Raw genomic sequence first — 21,576 nt, 5'->3', positions numbered from 1 at the left:
AAGGATCGAACATTAAATACAATTACAATACTTTTAAACTATTTATTTGTCTGAATAACTGTACAAGACACGTGAGCATAAACTAACTGGACAGTGTATCATTAACTGCATCAGCGGGTGGGGGCAGGGGAAGCTTTATGTATGGTGAAAAGAAGCTATCTACAGTTGTACGCTTGCATGTGCTAGACCCAAACTTGTACGGTAGGTTTCCACACTTGCAGTTGTCTACTATCATCAGGTCATTCAGGTCAAACCCATTTTGTTTTGCAATCTTCATTATTTTTCTTGAGTACTTCTTGACTGCATCTGGATATTTGCTTTTGCAAACGAACGTTCCTCGGCCGTCCTCTGAAACAAACAAAAGCGAACCCATCTATGATACTATGCTTAAATGGAATATTGATACTGTGGAGAAATTACGAAGAAAGGTACGCGATCTAAAATTTTTCCTTTATGGTTATAGTATATTAATTAAATAAATAATATTATGTGGTGTAACAAGACAGTTGGTACCCTGTATGTCAAGTACAATAATTTTAGTTTTATGTGGTTTCACGTGTGGCAATATGTTTTGCAAGTTGTATGACGTAGAGGGTGAGCTGATTCTAATAAATGGCTCTGGTTGGTCGGCTGGCATCATACCACCTCACCTGATGCTCGTGTCCAATTCCCACGCCTCAGCCCCTGCTACCTTTGTATTGCCCAGTCCTCCCCAGACCATGAAAAGATGCGGTCGGTTCGGCCAGTGCGTTAACTTTCAAACATGTGTTAAATTTACCAGCCCGGTTACCTCTAGGCTATGATCCGACCACCACCGTAATGTCGAATCGCGACATTACAAACTGGCGACGAGGCAGTTTAAAGAAACGCGCATCAAGAAGACATTGATTCATTTCGGGAGTGCAAAGATGTCGGTTTGTAGACAGGTGCACGGACGCTTCAGTGTAGTAAGGTACACAAGTGCGGTGTAGGAAGGTACACACAACAATTGATTCGCATCAATTTCAGTGCAAACATTAATGTCGGATTGTGTTAGTGAAATCGCGCCTCTTTTCATAGACAGTTTATTTAACGAAGATCCTGAGTTCAACATGGCGACCGGAATAATAGGCTCGTATGGGACCCTATGACAGTGCGGAGGAAATCTTGGTCATCTTATGTCGAAAGGTTCGAACTTTTCATAGATTGCAATGACATTAAAAGCTGAAAAGAAAGTGAGTACTTTGTTAACAGTCATAGGTGTTAAAACGTATAATTTGTTAAAGGATTTGTGTACGCCGAACAAGCCTAGTTCTAAGACATTCAAGGACATTGTGCAAATTCTACAAGATCATGTCAGTCCTAAACCGTCGTTCATTGCGGAACGGTACAAATTTAGTTTACGCAACCAACATGAACATGAAACAGTTGGTGAATACGTTGTGCAACTAAAAAAACTATCAACATACTGTGAATTTCAAGACAAGTTGCCGGACTATTTGCGAGATCGCCTGGTAAAACCGGTCTGCGGAGTGATACTATCAAGAAACGCCTGATTGGAGAAGTAGACTTAACCTTCGACAAAGCGATGCAGCTGGCCCTGTCCCTGGAGGCGGCGGAAGCGGCAAACGACATCCATGGCTTATACCAGCAACCATGGCGGCAGGGATGAAGATGCAGCAGTTCAGACCATCTCCACATCAGCATCAACATCAGAGGAAAAACGTTTCCAGCCTAGGAGGGAGGAGAATGTGTCAAGTGATAAAATGTGTTGGTGTTGTGGCAAAGGTGGCCACGTCACAAATGTGTGCAGGTATAGAAATTACAAATGTAATTTTTGCAGTAAGATGGGTCATCTGGAGAAAGTGTGTAAATCAAAATTAGGCCTAAATTCAGGTAAATCAACCACTTCAAATTTTAATAGTAATAAGAAGTTTCCCCAGCACAAAGGCAAAGGCAAAAAGCAGAATTTTCAATATAAAGCAACATTATGTATCAGAAAGTACACCTAACCCTAGTCAAATTACTGCAAATGTAAACTATGCACAATGTAGGCCTAATGTAAATGATGAAGTTTATGATTTAAGTAACTTGTTTTCTATACAAGATAGGCCTAACGAGTTTGTAAGCCTAGGAAGATTAAATCATGTGAGAGTTGATCCGATCAAGGTTAACCCTCAAATTGGAACATAGGTTAGTAGTTTTCGAGGTTGATAGCGGAGCTTGTGTCAGTGTTGTCTCTGAGAATTTTTATAAGGCTAATCTTAATCACATTCCGCTTAAAGAGTTACCAGTCTAATTTTAAGTTCCTACACGAGTGAGCAAATTCAACCCTTGGGTAAAATTATTAGTAAATGTTGAGTACAACAATGTTAATAAAGCTCTAGAACTCTGTGTAATTGCAAAAGGTGCAAACCCGCTTATGGGGAGAGATTGGATCAGGGATTTACAAGTATCAGTAACCATACCTCTTAATGTAAACAGTCTAGTAGGACAGTATAAGGAAAACAATGTACATGTAAAACAAACCACCTATCGATAGGCCCAGTTCCGACAATGATATTGTCATGAGTTTTGTATCAAGAATTTCCAAATGTGTTTACTGAAAGCTTAGGTTGTTATACAGGAGACCCAGTTAAGCTTAATCTTAAACCAGAGGTAAAAACCAAAGTATTTTAAACGTTTTCACTAAAATGTAAAGTGGACAAGGAACTAGATAGGCTAGTTGAGAATGAAATTTTGACACCTGTAGACAGTAGTGAATGGGGTACACCTATTGTCCCTATCTTAAAGAAAAATGGACAGTTACGCATATGTGGTGATTTTAAGGTATCTCTTAACCAGTACTTGGAAATAGACAGATATCCAGTACCTAGAATAGAAGAGTTGTTCACCTCTTTACAGAAAGGAGTAACCTTTTCTAAATTAGATTTATCTAATGCTTATCAACAAGTCAGACTGGATGACAGTTCTAAGAGGTTATGTACCATCAGTACACACCGAGGTTTGTTTGTTTACAATCGTATTCCGTATGGAATATCTTCTGCACCTGGTATTTTTCAACGTATCATGGAACAGCTATTGGCAGGTATTGAAGGAATATCATGTTTTTTGGATGACATTCTGATAACTGGTAAAAATCAAGCTGAACGCTTAGCCAGGTTAAAAGCTGTTTGTCAAAGGTTAAGTGAAAATGGTTTGACAGTGAGCAAAGATAAATGTCAATTGAATATCTTGGTCATGTGTTGAGCAAGGAAGGTCTTAGCACCTCTCCAGCTAAAGTTGAAGCAGTCTCAAAGGCACCTGTGCCTACTAATGTCACTCAGCTCAAGGGATTTTTAGGATTAGTTAGCTATTACTCCAAGTTTGTGCTTAACCTGGCAACCCTGGCAACTCCAATGTATCAGTTACTAAGGAAAGACACACCCTTTTGCATGGAACGCAGCCTGTAAAAAATCTTTTGATGTAATTAAGCAAAAATTAATTTCAGCTCCTATATTAGCTCATTACAATCCTGATTTACCTTTAAAGTTGTACACAGACAGTAGTTCATATGGGTTGGGCTGTGTCCTAACTCAAATCCAAAGTGATAACAGTGAAAAACCTAATTTGTTTTGCATCAAGGTCGTTAAACTCAGCAGAGCTCAAGTATTCTGTCATTGATAAGGAAGCACTCGCAATAGTGTTTGGAATTAAGAAGTTCAACCAATACTTGTTTTGCAGAAGGTTTACTCTCGTCACAGATCATAAGCCTTTGATATCAGTGTTTGGTCCCAAGAAAGGATTACCAGCGTATGCAGCTAGTAGGCTACAACGCTTTGCCTTGTTTTTATCTGCTTATGACTTTGATATTGGAATACATCCGTTCCAAAGCTAACGGACATGCGGACGGTTTGTCAAGGTTTACCTTTAAATGTAAATGACTTAAGACAAAACCTAGAGGAACCAGATCAAGTAAGCTACATAGGTACTTATTTACAATATATTGAGGAAAGTGAAATACCCCTTAACTTTAAAGATGTTAAGCGAGAAACCCGTTTAGATCCTGAATTAAGTAAGGTTTTAAATTATGTTTGTCATGGTTGGCCAGAGAAGGTAATTAGTGAACTTAGTGCTTATGCGCAAAGACAAAATGAGTTAACTATAGAACAAGAAATATTGATGTATGGTCATAGAGTTGTAGTACCGAAAGTGTTAAGAAAACAAATGTTGAATGAATTTGCACACAGGTCATCTTGGTATTGTAAAGATGAAGTCCATAGCTCGTGGTTATATGTATTGGCCAGGAAATAGATAAGGATATTAAGTGCCTAGCAAGCAGTTGTAAACCATGTCAAAGTGAAAGGCAAAATCCATCAAAAAGTGTATTGCATGTGTGGGAGTATCCCGAACATCCATGGCAACGGATCCATTTGGATTTTCTTGGTCCATTCAATTCTAAATTATAATTTAGTAATAATTGATGCACACAGTAAATGGCTCGAAGTCGAGGAAGTCACTTCTACTTCCGCTAAACAAACATTAAACAAGTTGAGACCTATGTTTGCGAGGTACGGTTTACCTCAACTTATTGTATCAGATAATGGCCCACCTTTCATTTCATTTGAATTTAGCCAATTTCTGAAGTCAAATGGAATTCGGCATACTTTCACACCACCTTACCACCCAGCCAGTAATGGTCAAGCGGAAAATTCAGTTAAGACAGTAAAGAAAAAGATTGAAATGTGCTTTACTTAGCAACGACAATTCTGAATTAGCTTTATGTAAATTTTTACTAGCTTACAGAAATTGTGTACATAGTACAACCAATGAGTCACCAGCAAAACTTATGTTTAATCGTAATTTACGAACAAGACTAGATTTAATCAAACCTAATTTACTTGAAATTGTACACCGTAATCAAGAAAAACAAATTGTAAATTTTGGTGGAAGCAAAACTCGTGAATTATTGGTAGGACAGCCAGTACTAATCAGAGATTTTAGAAGTAAGGGTAAATGGACGGAAGGTAGAATTCATAAAAAAACTAAGTCCTGTATCTTATTTAGTCATACTAGATAATGGTATTATCTGGAAACGTCATATCAATCAATTGCTAGGAATGCAGACACAGTTAGATTTAAAATGACAATGAATTAAATCCTAGAGATATATATTTGCCAAGTACAGTGACTAGTAAGAATCATCTTGAAGCTGGTAGTCGACAGTCTATGTCACCCCCTGCGTTATTTTCGCCCAGACCAGGTAGTAGTTCCGAAATAGCTGGCACCCCTCCATCGAGTCGGAGTGTGACCTTGTCACCCCCGCACCGCCTGACCTTGTCTCCAGCTGAGGTTACTACCAGCTGATCGGTCACAACAAAACCACAACCTGTCATACGCCGCTATCCGGCTAGGCAGAGAAAAACCCGTAAGCAAACTAAACTTATAAATTATTCAAAAATGATTTTTATGATATTTATGTGAGTGTATATCTATTCTGATTTCTATGTATTCTTATCTTGATTAACTGATTGAAATGGGGTTTATTGAGGATACAATAATTATCCATGTTTTGATATTTTATTAGGTGTGCTATTATTACGTTATGTACTTGATTTCATTATCCGTATTCATTTCTACTTGTGTGTAAATTGTGTTTCATGACTTATCATATTTCTTTTATTACTTGTATTGATGTTGTATTATCATTCAACTTTTAGGGGGGAAGAGTTATAGTATATTAATTAAATAAATTAATATTATGTGGTGTAAACAAGACAGTTGGTAGGTACCCTGTATGTCAGTACAATAATTTAGTTTTATGTGGTTTCACGTGTGGCAATATGTTTTGCAAGTTGTATGACGTAGAGGGTGAGCTGATTCTAATAAATGGCTCTGGTTGGTCGGCTGGCAGCATCATACCACCTCACCTGATGCTCGTGTCCAATCCCACGCCTCAGCCCCTGCTACCTTTGTATTGCCCAGTCCTCCCCAGACCATGAAAAGATGCGGTCGGTTCGGCCAGTGCGTTAACTTTCAAACATGTGTTTAATTTACCAGCCCGGTTACCTCTAGGCTATGATCCGACCACCACCGTAATGTCGAATCGCGACATTACAATGGTCTGTTATATATTTGTTTTAGTTATTTTTATAAGTTTTCAGTAATTACTGTACAAATTAAGGTCCGAGTTCCCCGATGTATGATCAATAGCATATTAAAAACCGCCTCAAGTCAAGGAATAATCTTCTCTCTCGAACTAGAAAAAGTTTGGAGCTATTGGGCCCGTTTAACAATCCTTCAGCGCATTTTAAACGTACCTAGCACGCGCACACAATGGCGCTCGAGAACGCGTTTTGCCGTGCGTGCCTGGTACGCGAGGCGACGTATCAATCATTACCGGCTTTATTCAATGATCATTCGAATATCGGACAGTCATAACTTAAAAGTGAAGCTTATGATGCGATATGGTATTTCGACCATTTTCGGTTTTTATTTTAATCGAATACTGAGCTATCGTAACTGATAAATGAAGCTTGTGGTTGCTAGACAGTATATTGAACATATTCGGTTTTATTTGATGCTAATTCGAATAGTGGATTTTTGTAACTGATAAGTGAAGCTTATAATGCTAGACGGCATGTCGACCACATTCGGTTTTATTCGATGGTCATTCAAATATCGGATTATATTCGTAATAAAGCTTGACTTTTAGCTATCGAAAATCGTCATATGTTGGCCAAAATGTGTCAATCGACTTCGTAAAAAAGAAATCTGGCGTAATGAAATCAGTTGTTCTCACTACTATCGTCAGTCTGATCTTTGTTTTATGTAAAGTCCGAAGCTAATGGTTACATGTTGTTTTGTGATGTTTATATAAATTTGAAGTATGTTATTAATTCTAGTATCATTTTAGTGATTCTGCTGTGTAAATCTTATATGATGTACTAATCACGTTTACTCGAGTTTATTTTTACTTGTTTGTGTCAGTTGTAATCAAGCCTACTGCATAAGCAAACAATTTACAACTTCGAAAGTGTGATATTTTACTACCTCTGTGGTATTACTTCTTTTCTTTACAAAATACAATTTGGTGTTGAAATAATACGTATTCCTTATACAGTAGGACCCAACAGAGTTTTTAGGCTGTAATTGGCCATCAAGGACTCATCACCTAACTTGTCTTATACCTTCTAGAAAAAAGACAAAGTCACAAAAAATATATAACTTGTTCGAAACGACCAATGAAGGGAAACAGTCTTTTGGTGGCCAAAACTACGGAGCTAGTCTGTTTTTTGGGGTATATTTCAAGAGATACACCACACAATAATCCATTTTTAGGGAAGAATACTAGTATTTATTTACATATAAATAGCATAAAACTGTGTTCAACTAAGAATAAATATCCCTTCCTGTTTTTTCGGAAGAAAAGTTAATTTCCCATCCAATGTAAAACTGAAGATGCGTCATTAGGTTAGATGTTTAGTTCGCACAACACTGATGGAACAATAACCTTCAGTGTTGGAACACTAATATGATCTTATCACTCCAAATCAGAAATTCCATAACATTTAAAACCTTACAAGACAACATTGGTATAAGCATATACATTAATTTTAAAAGCGTGGACTTGATTTAGTTGCAATTATATATAGTATATATATATATAATATATATATATATATATATATATATTGTGAAATGTAGTAGTTTGGAATTTCTGAAGGTCATATGATCGGAAAGAAATGCAAAAGTTATTGCCGGAAAAACTTTTTCATGTGGGCGATGTTCTGTAGAATTTACCTTTAATACAATGGTCTGTGTGTTTTTATTTGTCTACTCGCGCTATAAGGGGGTATAGATGCACACAAAGATCGCGTCGAAGGATTAAAAATGCAGAGGGATGTCCTTGTCAGGATGCCCAATACAATAGATGGCATCCTGCCTGCACGATAGACTAGACCTGCCCTGCACGATAGACTAGACCTGCCCTGCACGATAGACTAGACCTGCCCTGCACGATAGACTAGACCTGCCATGCACGATAGACTAGACCTGCCCTGCACGATAGACTAGACCTGCCCTGCACGATAGACTAGACCTGCCCTGCACGATAGACTAGACCTGCCCTGCACGATAGACTAGACCTGCCATGCACGATAGGGCCAGACTAAATAGACTGAGGGTGTGAAGTCCACTCCAGCCAATCAACTCTGGTACTGGTCTTTGACGGATTAACTCGAAACTACTAGGACTCCTGGAACAGCAGTACGGATCACACAGCTGCGTACTTAACTTACTGGCATTATTCTCCGTGTTGAAATAAATTTAACAATTATGTACTCAAATACCAGTACTACCTATGATTATGCAACATCACATTAATTAATAACATATGAATGAAACTCAACGTAGGGCTTACATAAATTGAACTGAATATTATTTGACTCGATACTTACCGTAGGCAGGGTCACCAGAAAATATGTAATGATAATCCATGTGAGGATGGTCGTAGTACAAGTTGAAGGAATGTACTGAATATTACTAGATTCAATGCTTACCGTAGCCTAGGCAGGGTCGTCAGGACAGATGTAATGCCAATCCAGGTAAGGAGGGTCGTAATACAAGTTGAAGAATTGGATTGAATATTACTAAATTTAATACTTACCGTAGGCAGAGTCGTCAGAACAGATGTAATGACAGTCCAGGTGAGGAGGGTCGTAATACAAGTTGAAGAAATGGATTGAATATTACCAGATTCAATAGTTACCGTAGGCAGAATCGTCAGAACAGATGTAATGCCAATCCAGGTGAGGAGGGGTCGTAATCCAAGTTGAAGAAATTGATTGAATATTACCAGATTCAATACTTACCATAGGCAGAGCCGTCAGAACAGATGTAATGGCAATCCAGATGAGGAGGGTCGTAATACAAGTTGAAGAATTGGATTGAATATTACTAAATTTAATACTTACCGTAGGCAGAGTCGTCAGAACAGATGTAATGGCAATCCAGATGAGGAGGGTCGTAATACAAGTTGAAGAAATGGATTGAATATTACTAGATTCAATACTTACCGTAGGCAGGGTTCGTCAGAACAGATGTAATGGCAATCCAGATGAGGAGGGTCGTAATACAAGTTGAAGAAATGGATTGAATATTACTAAATTTTTATACTTACCGTAGGCAGAGTCGTCAGAACAGATGTAATGGCAATCCAGATGAGGAGGGTCGTAATACAAGTTGAAGAAATGGATTGAATATTACTAGATTCAATACTTACCGTAGGCAGAGTCGTCAGAACAGATGTAATGGCAATCCAGATGAGGAGGGTCGTAATACAAGTTGAAGAAATGGATTGAATATTACTAAATTTAATACTTACAGTAGGCAGAGTCGTCAGAACAGATGTAATGACAGTCCAGGTGAGAAGGGTTCGTAATACAAGATGAAGAAATGGATTGAATATTACCAGATTCAATAGTTACCGTAGGCAGAATCGTCAGAACAGATGTAATGCCAATCCAGGTGAGGAGGGTCGTAATCCAAGTTGAAGAAATTGATTGAATATTACCAGATTCAATACTTACCATAGGCAGGGCCGTCAGAACAGATGTAATGGCAATCCAGATGAGGAGGGTCGTAATACAAGTTGAAGAATTGGATTGAATATTACTTAATTTAATACTTACCGTAGGCAGAGTCGTCAGAACAGATGTAATGGCAATCCAGATGAGGAGGGTCGTAATACAAGTTGAAGAAATGGATTGAATATTACTATATTTTTAAACTTACCGTAGGCAGAGTCGTCAGAACAGATGTAATGGCAATCCAGATGAGGAGGGTTCGTAATACAAGTTGAATAATTGGACTGAATATTACTAGACTCGATACTTTAGGCAGGGTCGTCAGAACAGATGTAATGACAGTCCAGGTGAGGAGGGTCGTAATACAAGTTGAATAATTGGACTGAATATTACTAGACTCGATACTTTAGGCAGGGTCGTCAGAACAGATGTAATGACAGTCCAGATGAGGAGGGTCGTAATACAAGTTGAATAATTGGACTGAATATTACTAGACTCGATACTTTAGGCAGGGTCGTCAAAACAGATGTAATGACAGTCCAGGTGAGGAGGGTCGCGTAATACAAGTTGAAGAATTGGAATGAATAATACTAGATTCAATACATACCGTAGACAGGGTCGTCAGAACATAATATGTAATTGCAATCCAGGTGAGGAGGGTCGCGTAATACAGGTTGAAGAATTGGAATGAATATTACTAGATTCAATACATACCGTAGACAGGGTCGTCAGAACATATGTAATGACAATCCAGATGAGGAGGGTCGTAATATAAGTTGAAGAAATGGACGTACGCAGAAGATTCAACTGCGAACACAATATATTTTATTTTAACTGTAGACATGATTTTTTTAAGATTTATAATGATATAGAAAAGTAATATACATTTAATTCCTTCCTGAACAAAGAGTATTAAATGAATCTTTGAGAAATTAAAATGCATAACTTATTATTTTGTTACATTCAGAGGAAGGAAAACATGGCATTGGATGGTAATAAGTTGTCACATTTCATAAAACATGCTTTTATAATAAATTTGACATAAATAGCCTATTTTAGTAATTTCATTTATTTTTATGTTAACCTAATTATTAGTCAGGTTTTTTTTATTTTCAATAAATCTAATATTCATTCACACCATTCCTTATTCATAGTTTTATATAATTTAGTCTAAATCGCCAATACCTAGTTATTTAAAGTAAATTGGCTAGATTCTTACCGTCTTTATCGGTGAATATGTAGTGTCCTTTCCCAACGTACATGCCCTTTAGATTCTCTACTATCTCTGTGCCATTGCTGAAAATAAAAACAATATGCTGAGTTGTCCCAGCTGCATCACGCATATGTTTAATAACCTTACAATATATCGTAGCAGTATTCATAAAATTTATTGGTAGATCTTTCCACCGAGATCTCAATTTTAATGTTACATAGTTGATTGGTTCTTTGTTTAATACTGTTTCACAATGGGTGATATGATATTAAAACAGCAATATGGACATTTACAACTGTTTTATATTACAAAATATGAAATACGACGTTTGAAGAATAGGAAACCAACCTCTTCTTCATGTATAAAAACTGAAAAAGTCGATGCAAAGTGTGGTATATGTATGTATGTAAAGAAGTCAACGTATACTTTAGACTATGAAAAATGGTTCTGTTTTTATCTATTAAAATAGTTTGTTATTTCCACATTTTATAGTTTGTTGTTAATTTTCGAACGTATTTAGTAAGTGTTTGACACCTGAGAAATAGGTAAAAATTCTAGTGTCAAAAACGTCGTGTTTCAGTCTTTGTAAATGTTTAATTTATCGCGAATTGAGATAATAATCTTAAATTAGAGGTTAGCTTGACAGATAGTATAGTATATCACTTGTTGATCGGTATTGTTAAATTTGATCTTAATCTTTGAATTTAATTTTAATCATACATTTAATTATTGTGCCTTGATATAATTGATGTAGTTTAAGGTAGTGAAATCTATTTTGAGTTTGAAAGATATATTTTTACATTCAAATCAAAGCTCATAAAAATGACTTCCTAATACAACAAATATGAAGAAAATGTTTTTATCATTCCTCTCGTAATTACAGTCATTTCCTAATCAGGTCCCAATAAAAACTGCATGGGCTCAATGTGACTTTTTCACAGGCTGTAAACGAGTTATAATTGGAGTAATTAACATATTCCTTATGTATAACAAATTAAGGAAAAACATGTTATTTTTAATTATATTTAATTGACAAATATAATTTCTTAAACCCATAAATAAATAAAACTGTGTACCATCTCCAGAAGTTATATTAATTTGTTGAGCCCAAAATTGATTAAATTATGTATATTACTTTTATCTGAATACACTCGAGAAAGCGATACAACTGAGTATTGGGTATTGAGGGATCCGATAGGATGTAACGATAGTCTTTACCGAATTGACTGACTTCTTTTCCGAATTAGTGACCTTTCCTAAAAGAATTCACTGCTCTTGGACCATTTGACGCCAAAATCGTATCGTTTTTCCTTGGGCCACAAGGAACCAATACGGTTTCAAATCTCCAGGACCTTTCTATTAAAATTCATCGCACATACTGATAACCAGATAGATGGGCAGACAGACAAAGAAAATGTTTAAGAAACACCTGTCTGTACATTCATAATTTACTATTTAGTTATAATCCTGTGTACATTTATACCACTTGTTATTCGAATTAGTTTTCTTCAGTTGCAATATTTGGTATCCTAAACAAACGATAACTATGACTGATTTTAGAACAATTTTGCGTGTCTGCTATTAATCCTATTTAGATCACATATATCTCAAGTCCGATACAGTATGGCTAACATAGTTGAGTTGTTACTTTCACGTGTAAGAAATAAAAATTCCTATAATTGTGGTAAAACTGTTATAGTTAATGTTACATTACGCTTTACAATATGTAAAAACGTGCCATTGAATAATTCAGTACTACCTGAAAGTTACGGATAGAATAATCATACTCTGGTACTCGGGATGGAATAGTACTCAATGCAGGTGTTGTTCACTCACTCAATGTGTCTGTACTCCTCTCCCAGAAGCACCCTATCGTGTTCATCGTCGTGGATGAGGTAACGGTAGACCCATGAACATCGCTGGCCCGGGTCGTTAGTCATCAAGTTGTAGTACATCTCTCCAGGCCACTGCAACATCACGGCCATCCTCATCATAAAATAATAAGTATTGTCAACCTATACCCCATCAAGGCACTCTACTCGTTAGTAAGAAGATGATCTAACAGTTCTACTCACTGTGGAGAACATTTTTATTAATCTAACGAAAAAACATACCATACCCTTTATTATTCCTAAAAACTTGCCCAGTGTGATAGTACAATATTCTTTGTTACGTTTTATTAGATATAAAATTAGGGTGATAATAAAAAGGGAAAATTATTATCATGGGATTCAAACCAATGGAATTGTACAGAAGTATTGTATGAGACATATCAATGTAAGCCTGACTCGTTCCGTGGAGCTGCCAGCTGTAACGAAAGAATAACTAGTGATGAGATCATTTGAATCAACAATCGAGTGATCGTTAGTGCTCATCTTTACTCCTCATCTATCTTCCTTAATTATACCTTCATGAGTAAATTAACACGTGTTTACACTACAACACAGATTGTAAGCAAAAAATAATTATATAAAGACATGCAGACTAATCTAACGCTGAAGAATAAACCGGATGTAATCAACCGGAACGCAGCGAGACATCGCATCGCTTCATACTAAGAATCAGCTGATATAACAATGTGGCAACACCGCCTGGTGAGGGGGGAAGTGGGGTGCGGTAACTGCCTATGCGGTCATCAGACTTGTTCTGGAGTACCGATGAGCTTTGAAAGTCAGCTAATTTTAAATTTTACTGTGCTCGCTCCCCCCGATAGTAGATGAATAAGCTTTATTAAATCAATCGTCCTTTTTTTCTCTTTCAGGGTTTTAATGTTAATTAACAAATTCGAGCTTGTGTAATGGTTACGACACAGGTATTTGCTGTTAGAATCTGTTTCAAACTGTTGTTTGTTGAATAAGAAAAAAGCATTGCTATCAAGGTTACGACCTACAATTTGACAATACTACTCAAAAATAACACGAATTTATAGTATATGATTTATTGTATTCTGTACCTGTACCATTGGTTAGGACATCCTAAAATATTAACAGCGTATGTTTTTGTTTTATATTTGGCCGAGGTAAATATATAAATAAGAAAAATTTGGAAAAGAGATGAATTCATTTTAATAATTGATTTATTTTAAGGGGGGCTGTATAAACAAGTCGTTTTAAATACAATCGCCGTCGTACTGAGGTATTGTGTCATAGCTTGTAGAAATAAATATTTTTGCTATCAATTATGTTATTTCAAATCTATAAAATCAGGTTCCGGTATACACATATAGTCGTTGTTAGAAGTTATTAGAAACTCTTGAATAACAAAATAATTGCTAAAATTTGACTGTAATGTTTTGTGGACCTCCGTGAATGCAATTTTAAATAATGTACCATTCAATATGTACTTTACAAGTGAGCCATATTTGGGTTTGGGAATAGTATACATTTTTGTATTACTCTTGCACAAGGGACTGGGTTTAAAAACCCATTCATTTGTAGTTTCTTATGTATTGGCGATGAAGGATTAACCCAACCCTAAGGTGAAACCATATAATGCCACCATAGAGTAGGTACTCGTGAACTCCTGTAGGTGGGATATTTGTACAGTCACTCGGTTGGAATGCGGGCGATGCGCTTGTTTACATCAACAATGTTTAAATTTGTGTACTAACCGACCTTAATGCGCATGTTCTTCACAGACCGAGTTCTCTTGATAGAGATGTACTGTGAATGCTCTTACAGTACACTAACTTGTTCTGCTATGCCAAAACTATGCAAACCACGAATAAATTCAAGTGGGAAACGAACTTTTTAGAGAATTATGATTTTTTTCTGGTTTAATTCTTGTGATCGGTCTCTTTCCTCTCCATTTCTGTCAGTTGCCTACATTCCAGAATGAGGCAAACATTACAAATTTACAACTATAAAATATTTTAAGAAGACCGCTTGACAATACAAAATTGTCCTATAAAAATATTGTTAAAACAATGCAAAATTTACTAGTTAATTCAGTACGCTTTGGAAAGTGATTAATAATTTTACTATTTACGATTTGCAAATTCTAAAGTAAAAAATTGTTTGTGCTCCAACAATGTTGTCATTCAAAATAACAGCTGGTCAGGCGAATGAACGAATAATTTGTAACACACAAACTAACTAAATAACTATTTATTACATTCTAGAAGCTCTTTTCTTATTGGAATTAGTTATACATTCAAAACAAACACCTCAATAATATACTTTTTTATTTCGGTTTTATTTATTTAAAAAAGTATATTATTGGATTGTTTGTGTTGAATGTATAACTATTTATTGTATTCATTTGTTTGTTATACTGCTGTATACGAATTTCATTAGCTTGCTGTGTTAATGCTGGTTTAAATTGTTACCTAATTGGCTCAATAACATAATTATTTTGTTTTTTGTATCACTGAGTTTAATTATGTGTATGGCACTCTGTGTGATTTGGCTGAGCATTAGCTAATGATTGTACACTAGTGTTATGGGTAACCATGATAGCAAAGAGGTAATAGCAGAATATATCAATTTGTAAGCAAACTGTATACGGCCATATGAGATTTTAAAATGTGACAGCCTACCTATCCCAACACCTTTTAACGACCTGATGTGTAGACTTTTTAAAATCCGGTGACAAGGCTTGATTTCAACTCAAATTTTCTTTTTACTCGTACTATCTTCTGTAACTCACCGGTGCTTATTATTTAAATACTGCTATGAAACATATCTTAATGAACAAAACCCTGAATGTATCATGTGGCAACCTTTTCATGACATATTCCGAAAAAGATTCCATCTGTTGACTTTAAATTTTCCATAAAACAAGAATGAGTTCTATGACGTTGATGTCCGTACAACCAAGGAATTTGGCTGAGCATCGTTAAAAAATAATACATGTACTTTTTTGTTAGCCGGAAAATACAAATTTTATTTCTGTTTGATGTACAGGATATCTTAGGAATGAAATTAGCTACAGATTTGGAATTTTACAAGCAACCTCAACGAAACCTGTTATGGCTCATGTGGTGTGGCTCAGTCCTACCTTGTAAGTAATATAAACATTATAATAAATAAATCAAGAAAAGTAAAAAGTGTTATTGTAAACTTTACCTTCTTTACGTTGAGATCCATCACAGTAGTGACAGGATGACAAGGGCCGATCATACCATGTGCTAAAGGTACAAGGAGTGTAAGAAGGATCAGCCCCACCTCTGCCCTGTAAACATTACAATATTGACAGGATGGCATGAGTTGTGAATACTATGATCTATACATACTAGCATTGTAAGAAAGATCAGCCACACTTTCGTCAAGTTTCTGTAAACATCACAACATTGACAGGATGTCAAGTGCCGAGAACACTATAATACATAGCTACAAGCAGTGTAAAACGGATCAGCTCTACCTTCGCAAGCCATTGTAACATCACAATATTGACAGGTTGGTAAGGACCAGCACATGGGTATGAACTATAGCTACTAGCAGTGTAAGACGGATCAGCTCTACCTTCGCAAGCCATTGTAACATCACAATATTGACAGGTTGGTAAGGACCAGCACATGGGTATGAACTATAGCTACTAGCAGTGTAAGACGGATCAGCTCTACCTTCGCAAGCCATTGTAACATCACAATATTGACAGGTTGGTAAGGACCAGCACATGGGTATGAACTATAGCTACTAGCAGTGTAAGACGGATCAGCTCTACCTTCGCAAGCTATTGTAACATCACAATATTGACAGGTTGGTAAGGACCAGCACATGGGTATGAACTATAACTACTAGCAGTGTAAGACGGATCAGCTCTACCTTCGCAAGCAATAGCTAGTAGTAACAATAGTAACATCACAATATTGACAGGTTGGTAAGGACCAGCACATGGGTATGAACTATAGCTACTAGCAGTGTAAGACGGATCAGCTCTACCTTCGCAAGCCATTGTAACATCACAATATTGACAGGTTGGTAAGGACCAGCACATGGGTATGAACTATAGCTACTAGCAGTGTAAGACGGATCAGCTCTACCTTCGCAAGCCATTGTAACATCACAATATTGACAGGTTGGTAAGGACCAGCACATGGGTATGAACTATAGCTACTAGCAGTGCAAGACGGATCAGCTCTACCTTCGCAAGCCATTGTAACATCACAATATTGACAGGTTGGTAAGGACCAGCACATGGGTATGAACTATAACTACTAGCAGTGTAAGACGGATCAGCTCTACCTTCGCAAGCCATTGTAACATCACAATATTGACAGGTTGGTAAGGACCAGCACATGGGTATGAACTATAGCTACTAGCAGTGTAAGACGGATCAGCTCTACCTTCGCAAGCCATTGTAACATCACAATATTGACAGGTTGGTAAGGACCAGCACATGGGTATGAACTATAGCTACTAGCAGTGTAAGACGGATCAGCTCTACCTTTGCAAGCCATTGTAACATCACAATATTGACAGGTTGGTAAGGACCAGCACATGGGTATGAACTATAGCTACTAGCAGTGTAAGACGGATCAGCTCTACCTTCGCAAGCCATTGTAACATCACAATATTGGCAGGTTGGTAAGGACCAGCACATGGGTATGAACTATAGCTACTAGCAGTGTAAGACGGATCAGCTCTACCTTCGCAAGCCATTGTAACATCACAATATTGACAGGTTGGTAAGGACCAGCACATGGGTATGAACTATAGCTACTAGCAGTGTAAGACGGATCAGCTCTACCTTCGCAAGCCATTGTAACATCACAATATTGACAGGTTGGTAAGGACCAGCACATGGGTATGAACTATAGCTACTAGCAGTGTAAGACGGATCAGCTCTACCTTCGCAAGCCATTGTAACATCACAATATTGACAGGTTGGTAAGGACCAGCACATGGGTATGAACTATAACTACTAGCAGTGTAAGACGGATCAGCTCTACCTTCGCAAGCCATTGTAACATCACAATATTGACAGGTTGGTAAGGACCAGCACATGGGTATGAACTATAGCTACTAGCAGTGTAAGGCGGATGAGCTCTACCTTCGCAAGCCATTGTAACATCACAATATTGACAGGTTGGTAAGGACCAGCACATGGGTATGAACTATAACTACTAGCAGTGTAAGACGGATCAGCTCTACCTTCGCAAGCTATTGTAACATCACAATATTGACAGGTTGGTAAGGACCAGCACATGGGTATGAACTATAGCTACTAGTAGTGTAAGACGGATCAGCTCTACCTTCGCAAGCCATTGTAACATCACAATATTGACAGGTTGGTAAGGACCAGTACATGGGTATGAACTATAGCTACTAGCAGTGTAAGACGGATCAGCTCTACCTTCGCAAGCTATTGTAACATCACAATATTGACAGGTTGGTAAGGACCAGCACATGGGTATGAACTATAGCTACTAGCAGTGTGCAATGAATTTTAAAACTCAGTTATTAAGTAACAGAATAAAGAGCTTTAATCATCTCAAAACAAACCATAGATAATTAATGCACTTGGACATTAGAGAGTAATACATAAGTTTTGGCCAAAAAATATTCACATATAATTTAAAAGGCTGACTAAGAGTCTACCACGATTTACCACGGGCTCAGGACTAGAATATGAAGATTTCGGCTCGTAGCCCGAAGAGTCGTGTAAATAATCGCGCTAAGTCGGACTTAAGTGTCCACCACGTTTAACAAGAGCTCAGGACTAAAATATGTAGATTTGGGCTCTTAGTCCGGGAATCAATTATTCCCTAATCCCACAGTAGAGGCAATACCTAGAGAGGCGTTTTTCATGTTTCAAGGATCATATTTGTATTCCTACTGTCGAAACTTTTTTACAAAAAAACGTGGATTGACTACTTACGTATAGCAAGAATGCTAATATGTGCTACTTTTTGATCACGCAATATCCTACTTGGAATTTTATTATTACAAGGACTAAACATACAAATAAATGTTTGTTTGTTTAACATCAATATACCTGAGTAACTGTTATACTTATTTCCCTCTGATTTCATCGTTCAGTTGTTTATCAATAAGTAGAGTCGCTATCTAGCGCAGTTTCCCTCCCACTGCGGCGATCAAATATTTACACCAACTGAGATAGCATCTTGCACCGCTTGCTGCTCTTTCTGAGGGCGAATATGTTTACTTTAGCTGTATTGTCGCACACCTCCTTGTCGTCTGTTTAATAACTTAGAGAAAAGTACTTTAACTAACAATTACTAATCTCTTAACAAAAGCAACGACCTAAAACAAACTATTACTAAGTTTACTATGTAAATTATCTATATAGTGCAATTATTCTACAATCTCGTACTAATTGATAATAGTTGTTCTACAGTGGCAAACACTACTGAGCTGATGCTGCAAATTACACACAATAATTTATGAAAAAACTATTATTTCCCATGACTAAATAATTAACAGAAAGTGCACTTTAACTAACAATTACTAATCTCTTACTTAACATACACAACCGCCTAAGATAAACTATTAATCGGTTACCTATGTACGTAGTGTAATTCTACAGTATCGTACTAATTGAAAATAGTAGTACTGTAGTAGCAAACACTAATGACTTGATATTGTAAATTACATAATAATTTATGAAAAAAACTATTATTTGCCATGACTATATAAATAACAGAAAGTGCACTTTAACTAACAATTACTAATCTCTTAACGGACACAACCGCCGAAGATAAACTATTAACTGGTTTACTATGTAAACTACCTACATAATTATTCTACGATCTCGTACTAATTGATAATAATGGTACTGGAGAAGCAAACACTACTGACCTGATATTGCGAATTACATGTAATAATTTGTGAGAAAAATATTATTTGCCATGGTTAAATAAATGTCAGAAGGTGTCTCGTGTCAAAGAACAATCTATGTTTATATCCCTTCTCTAAAAGTCACAATGCTGGCAAGTATAACCTAAAATAGATTATTTTGCAATCATTTCCTTCGTATATCTTCAGAATAGTGTTCATGTTCAATGCCAACAGTTTCAAATTTTATCGCATTCGGGTGATAAAAATTTTTGGGTTTTAAGGAATAATTATTACATAGTTTTCCTAACCTGAATAGAAACCAAATTTATGGAAGTATGTGTTTAACCTTTTACCAATTGGTTTGTTTTTATTTTTTATCCTATTTGGGTTTCACATTTTAGGTCTTTAGGGAATACGTTACTTAAAGTAGTATCAACAATAAGAATCTGTAATACCAATATAAATAGCAAAGGCTCTCATCATTTAAGAAATTTAAAAGTAAAAAAAAATATATATTTTGTGTATAAACATCTATAGCATAATCTAACTTACCTTACAACTTATAGTACCAATAATTTTAGTACCAAGTTTTAAAATCTGTTGTTATAAGTTTAACCAATTTTATGAAAAGCATTTATTTCTGATATTAATTATTAAAATTGATTATTAACATCGTATAAAAATGGCAATATTATTACAGTTCCGACAGTCAGATTTAGTAGTATATTTTAGGTAAGTATAAACAGAAAGTTCAAACTAATTATACTACTAACTAGTATATATATTAAATATTAATACTAACTAATTATTAATACCCTATTTTGTTCTTAAATCAAAGATGCCAGGATAGTGGTCTTAACTAGTCATCAACCCATACACACATAACAATGTAATATATATAAATGTATAATCCACTTTAATTTTACACTTATTTTTAAAAGAAATTGTTAATATACGTCCATTAAATTGTATGGTAGAGATTGGTACTCATTCATTTAAGATTATTCGACACAAGAACTCATATTAATTTTAAAACTATGCATAATTAATGAAAATTAGTATCCATAAATAGGCCTACTTTTATTTTAAATGATCACTAACAATTAAGTGTAATTAATAAAGGATTCGAATTCTCGTTCTAAAAATCGTCACAAACTTACTTAGCTTTTGCCATCTTGTGAATCAGTCAAACGATGTCAGTCCGTAATAAAGATGCAAGAGGCACAATAATATTGGAACAAAACTTTACTTACGCATACATGCGAGAGCGATGGTGGCGCTTTCTTCCTGAGATATTTAATGACAAGACAATGAAATAACAGCATACCGATAAGGTTATTTCCATTTTGATACTTCTGACCGAGTTCTTAGATTTAACTTCATGTAAACCATAATAACTAAATATGTATGTTTTGTGGCTAACGATTCAATGCTTGTTTTAACAGTGAATATTAATCAAGTGTTTGAACCAGTTTTCCAACTTTGTATAAGAGATGGTACCTAGATTTGAATTTTCGCAGCTTTCGGTCAGCGAGGAAACCGATATCCCATCACTAAACGCAGAATTTTGAAATGTGTATTTTATGAGAAATATGTCTGTTGTATTTCGAACATAACCTTATCTATCTACAAAACTTAAGTTAATTCAAAATTTGGTTCATTCCTTAATTAGTTAAGTTACACTCAAGTTCAAAAAGTTTTAGTTTTGTAATGTGGAACTAAGTTTAATTTTCCGAAAACGCTCATTTAAATTTTTGCTGTGTCTAAAAATTGCATGACAATGTGTATGATTTTGTGTTCTAAGTAAAACTCAGAATAACGAATAACACATTCTGATCCAGTAATCTGGTAAGATGGAGTGCCCGAGGTAGTGTAATCAGCTGCACCTCTTCACAGTGTTTATAATTAACATGGTTAGATGAGTTGAGAACTATTTCTGTTGTTCTGTCTGTAGACGACTCAAGCGGCAACAATCTTCAAGGTTCCACACACATACTTCAAGATTAGTCTCAGACAGGGTTTCTTTTCTCCTGGATGCCTTTAATTTAAATGTTTTCTAGACTAAAGATTATTTCTG

The 21,576-nt window shown here is 36.1% G+C and overlaps 1 protein-coding gene across 1 annotated transcript; it reads right to left on the bottom strand.

The window, feature by feature from the left end:
- Positions 1-28: 28 nt before the first annotated feature.
- LOC124371154 lies at positions 29-16,403 on the bottom strand. The gene is made up of 5 exons (XM_046829468.1): positions 15,825-16,403; positions 12,595-12,725; positions 10,765-10,841; positions 10,260-10,352; positions 29-348 (listed from the first exon to the last, which is right to left on the bottom strand). Exons 1-5 carry the CDS (start codon positions 15,960-15,962, stop codon positions 83-85), a joined length of 705 nt encoding a protein of 234 aa, XP_046685424.1. The 5' UTR covers positions 15,963-16,403; the 3' UTR covers positions 29-82.
- Between the last annotated feature and the right edge of the window lie 5,173 nt (positions 16,404-21,576).

The sequence above is a fragment of the Homalodisca vitripennis genome, unplaced genomic scaffold (genome assembly GCF_021130785.1).
Source record: "Homalodisca vitripennis isolate AUS2020 unplaced genomic scaffold, UT_GWSS_2.1 ScUCBcl_988;HRSCAF=4023, whole genome shotgun sequence".
NCBI lineage: Eukaryota > Metazoa > Arthropoda > Insecta > Hemiptera > Cicadellidae > Homalodisca > Homalodisca vitripennis.
The sequence above is the reverse complement of the archived record's forward strand: the minus strand, read 5'-3'. Positions and strand labels throughout refer to the sequence as shown.

Excerpts from the sequence above, each read along its gene's own strand:
- LOC124371154 (XM_046829468.1), bottom strand. The coding sequence starts at position 15,962 with ATGCCATCCTGTCAATATTGTAATGTTTACAGGGCAGAGGTGGGGCTG. Across the intron at positions 10,353-10,764 it reads CATATTCACCGATAAAGACG|TTGAATCTTCTGCGTACGTC; the intron begins GTAAGAATCTAG and ends TTGTGTTCGCAG. Across the intron at positions 349-10,259 it reads TTCTGACGACCCTGTCTACG|AGGACGGCCGAGGAACGTTC; the intron begins GTATGTATTGAA and ends TGTTTGTTTCAG.